The following is a 4163-nucleotide window of genomic DNA, read 5'->3' on the forward strand; positions in this document are numbered from 1 at the left end:
TTTTATTTCCAAATACTATAAGCCAGCACTTTAAAAAGATTTATTTCAATTTTTATTTCCAAATACTATAAGCTATTGTAGCACTTTAAAAAGATTTATTTAGATTTTTATTTCCAAATACTATAAACCATTGTAGACGGTGCACTATAATAAGATTTATTTCCATTTTTATTTCCAACTAATACTACTTTGTACCTCTGAAATGATAGCCACATCATTTGTACTACTAATTCCTGAGCTACTAACTTTGTTCAAAAGTGTAAAACCAGCGGATGGGATGTCCAGATGATAATAATTTTGAAGTGTGTGAGAGTTATTATACTTATTGCACACCCTTTCAACAATGCTCTCGAGAATTTAACACATTCGAGAGAATTCGCATATGCTCAGTTGTGGTCGAAGTAGATTGAATAACAATGCACATTTCCAGATCATACAATGCCTATGTCGGTTCTTTCGAGTACCAATCTCAAACTGACGGCATTAGGCAGAGAGGGTCGATTGAAGGAGGCGCTGCACATCCTGCTTACTTCCTACGACCCCCCTCGAGACACTTCTACATATCTTCAACTATTGGAGGCCTGCAATATCAAGAATGCGCTTTCACAAGGTAAACAAATCCATTCTCTTATCATCAACTGGGGATTTGCATTTGCTAAATGCAGATTTTTTCAAACTAAGCTCGTCAACATGTATGTCAAGTGTGGAAGATTGGTTGATGCTCGTAAGGAGTTTGATGACATGACAGAACGAGATGGGTTCTCATGGAATGCGATCATTGCAGCTTACAGAAGGCATGGATATCCTCACGAGGCATTGACATTGTTTCACCAAATGCAACGAACAGGTGTTCAACCCGATCGGTTCACTTTTGCCACCATACTCCCTGCCTGTGCCAAAATAAGAGCCCTGGAACAGGGTATGGACATGCATGGAAGCATAATTGAAAGGGGGATTTTGTCAGATGTAGTAGTTGTAAATGCCCTGGTAGATATGTATGCAAAATGTGGAAGCATAAACAAGGCACGCGAGCTGTTTGACAAAATACCCCATAAAAATGAGGTTTCCTGGAATGCGATGATTGCAGGATACACACAAAATGGTGATCTTGACGAGGCTTTAAGGCTTTTCAATAAAATGCCTCGACCGGATATCGTCTCATGGAATGCCATGGTTACGGGATATGTACAAAATGGGTTGGTTGAAAAGGCCTTGGATGCTTTTAAACAAATGCACTTGGCAGATTTAAAGCCAAACTCCACAACCTTTTCCAGCATCCTCTCAGCCTGTGCCGAAATGGGAGGTTTAGAACAAGGTATTAAAATCCATCAATTCATAATCGAAAGTGGATTTTTATCAGAAGTCGTAGTTGTTAACGCCCTGATAGACATGTATGTAAAATGTGGAAGTATACCCAAGGCACGTCAACTGTTTGACAAAATGCCTCAACGAGATGTTGTTACGTGGACCGCAATGATTGCAGGATATGCACAAAGTGGTTTTCTTGAAAAAGCCTTGGAAAATTTCAAGCAAATGCAATCGGCAGGTTTTAAGCCAGATTCCACAACCTTTGCCAGCATCCTCCCAGCCTGTTCCAAACTGGGAGGTTTAGAACAGGGCATGGATATCCATAAAAGCATAATTGAGAATGGATATTTGTCTGATGTCGTACTCGCAAGTATCTTGGTAGACATGTATGCAAAGTGTGGAAGCATAAAGAAGGCATCCATGATATTTGACAAAATGCATCAACGAAACATTGTCTCATGGAATACTATGATTGCAGGATATGCACAAAATGGTTTTTCTGAAAAGGCCTTGCAAACTTTTAAGCAAGTGCAATCAGCAGGTTTAAAGCCAGACTCCACAACCTTTGTCAGCATCCTCCCGGCCTGTGCCAAACTAGGATCCTTAGAACAGGGTATGGACATCCATCAAAGCATAATTGAAAGCGAATATTTGTCAGATGTCATAGTTGTAAACGCTCTGATAGACATGTATGCAAAATGTGGAAGCATTCAGAAGGCACGTAAATTATTTGACAAAATGCCTCAGAGAAATGTTATCTCATGGAATGCCATGGTGGCAGGATACGCACAAAATGGCTTTTGCATTGATGCTCTCAAACTCTTTGAACAAATGAAACAATCTGGAACATATCCTGATCATGTAAGTTTTGCTTGTGTTTTATTTGCATGCAGCCATGCAGGTTTAGTAGATGAGGGATGTAAATATTTCAATAGCATGAGTGACTGTTCTTGCATTATGCCTACAATTGATCATTATGTGCGCATGGTTGATGTCCTTTGTCGTGCTGGCTATCTTGAGGAAACTCTAAACTTTATCATCAAAATGCCAATTAAACCTACGGTGGTTGTCTGGACAAGTTTGCTTGGCGCCTGTAGATCGCATAAGAATATAACGTTAGGAGAATTTACAGCAAATCTCCTTCTTGAGCTGGACCCTAATAATCCTGCAATTTATGTCCTTCTATCAAACATCTACGCAGACGTGGGCAGGTGGGGTGATGTTCAAATGGTAAGAAGATTGATGAAAAATGGAGAAATTAAAAAGATACCGGGATGTAGCTGGATTGAAGACCAGAAAATTTTACATGCTTTTTGTGTAGGAGACAGATCACACCCACAGACACAAGAGATCTATGCAAAGTTGGAGAAATTGTCTTGGGAGATGAAGGTGGAAGGATATTTGCAAGATTCAAGACATCTACAGGATGATGTGGAGGAGGAGGAAAAGGAATTATTCAACTACCACCATAGTGAGAAGTTGGCAATTGCTTTTGGATTGTTAAACACACCGCCAGGAACAACAATTAGAGTTGTCAAAAACCTTCGAGTATGTGTTGACTGCCACAATGCAACCAAGTTTATCTCCAAGATTGTTGGAAGACAAATTGTTGTGAGAGATGCGAACCGATTCCACCATTTCAAGCAAGGACAATGTTCTTGCGGAGACTATTGGTGATACCAAGTGAAGCAATTTGTAAACATTTGCTTGTACTATGAAATATGCATCTTGTCAGATCAGCAGTGATAAACAAGGGGTCAGGCATAATTTTCAGTTTCTAGAAAATCAAAAGTATAAGCGTTTGAGGATCTAAAACATGCTGATGACTTAATAAAATCAGATGTATAGCATGCAATGTGATCACTACCTTGGTAAATCCCTGTTTTATGATACTATGGGGGTATCATGACATTGAACAATTACCAGGAAACTTGTAGATCTCAATGGAAAGATGCTTGACAGTCAGGGATTGTGAGAGGGGTTCACATTCAGTCTCTGCATAGATCTTTACTCCCCTCTGTTAGTTTTTAGACCAGGTGGTGGAGAGTGGGAAAAAGCAAATCAAGGTCAATGCTTGAAGGAGATAGAAAGATGCTTGGCCGGTAGGAGATGTGAGACAAAGTCACCACAAGTCCAGGTTGGAGGTTTTTTACTGCAACCTGTGTTATTTTGTATGCCATATTAGCTATGCAAGTTCATTCATGATACATATATCTACTGTTGACTCACATCCCTTTGGTTTCTGAAAGAGCTAATGTGTCTGTGAACTAAATTTTTTTCAATGTTCAATTTTAAGTGGATTTCATTTTGGTTTTATTTAGAAATATATATTCGTGATTAAAATGAATCTTTTTATTATAATGTATCTGTTAATATATGAATGGTACATTAAAAAATTGGATGATAAGATGCACAATTTAATTATCTAGATAACAGAATTTACATGATACAAATAAAGCTAGTTTATATATTATATTCTAATTTCATCTGTGCCATTTTAAGAAAATCTATAAATCCCAATAGTTTGTATGATGATTTAGAGAGGAGTTAAGTAGGCTATTGCCCGCCTCCTTAAGTCTAATAAGTATGTAGAAATCAAACCATAGCACATGACTGTAGTAATTTCAATTGAATAGTGAAAGCTCAGTCCTTACACTTATTATCAACTGAATAGCCAAAATAATAATAATAAATAACTGTAGCTGCTAGGTTTGACATAAGAAGAAAAAATGGAGGATGAGAACCTCAAGAATTTCTAACCAGATTATGGTGGAAGAGGTTTATAAGATTGAGACTACTGAATTATTATAATGTGATGAAACTGGATACTTTTTTCATGTACTTCAGTTCTAGCA

The 4163-nt window shown here is 38.0% G+C and overlaps 1 protein-coding gene across 1 annotated transcript; it reads left to right on the forward strand.

Moving 5' to 3' along the window:
* Positions 1–444: 444 nt before the first annotated feature.
* On the forward strand, positions 445–2985 carry LOC131071097 (pentatricopeptide repeat-containing protein At3g24000, mitochondrial-like). The gene has a single exon (XM_058006797.2). The coding sequence runs from the start codon at positions 445–447 to the stop codon at positions 2983–2985; it is 2541 nt and encodes an 846-aa protein (XP_057862780.2).
* Positions 2986–4163: the final 1178 nt, after the last annotated feature.

Source organism: Cryptomeria japonica, chromosome 11 (assembly GCF_030272615.1).
Source record: "Cryptomeria japonica chromosome 11, Sugi_1.0, whole genome shotgun sequence".
NCBI classification, from domain to species: domain Eukaryota; kingdom Viridiplantae; phylum Streptophyta; class Pinopsida; order Cupressales; family Cupressaceae; genus Cryptomeria; species Cryptomeria japonica.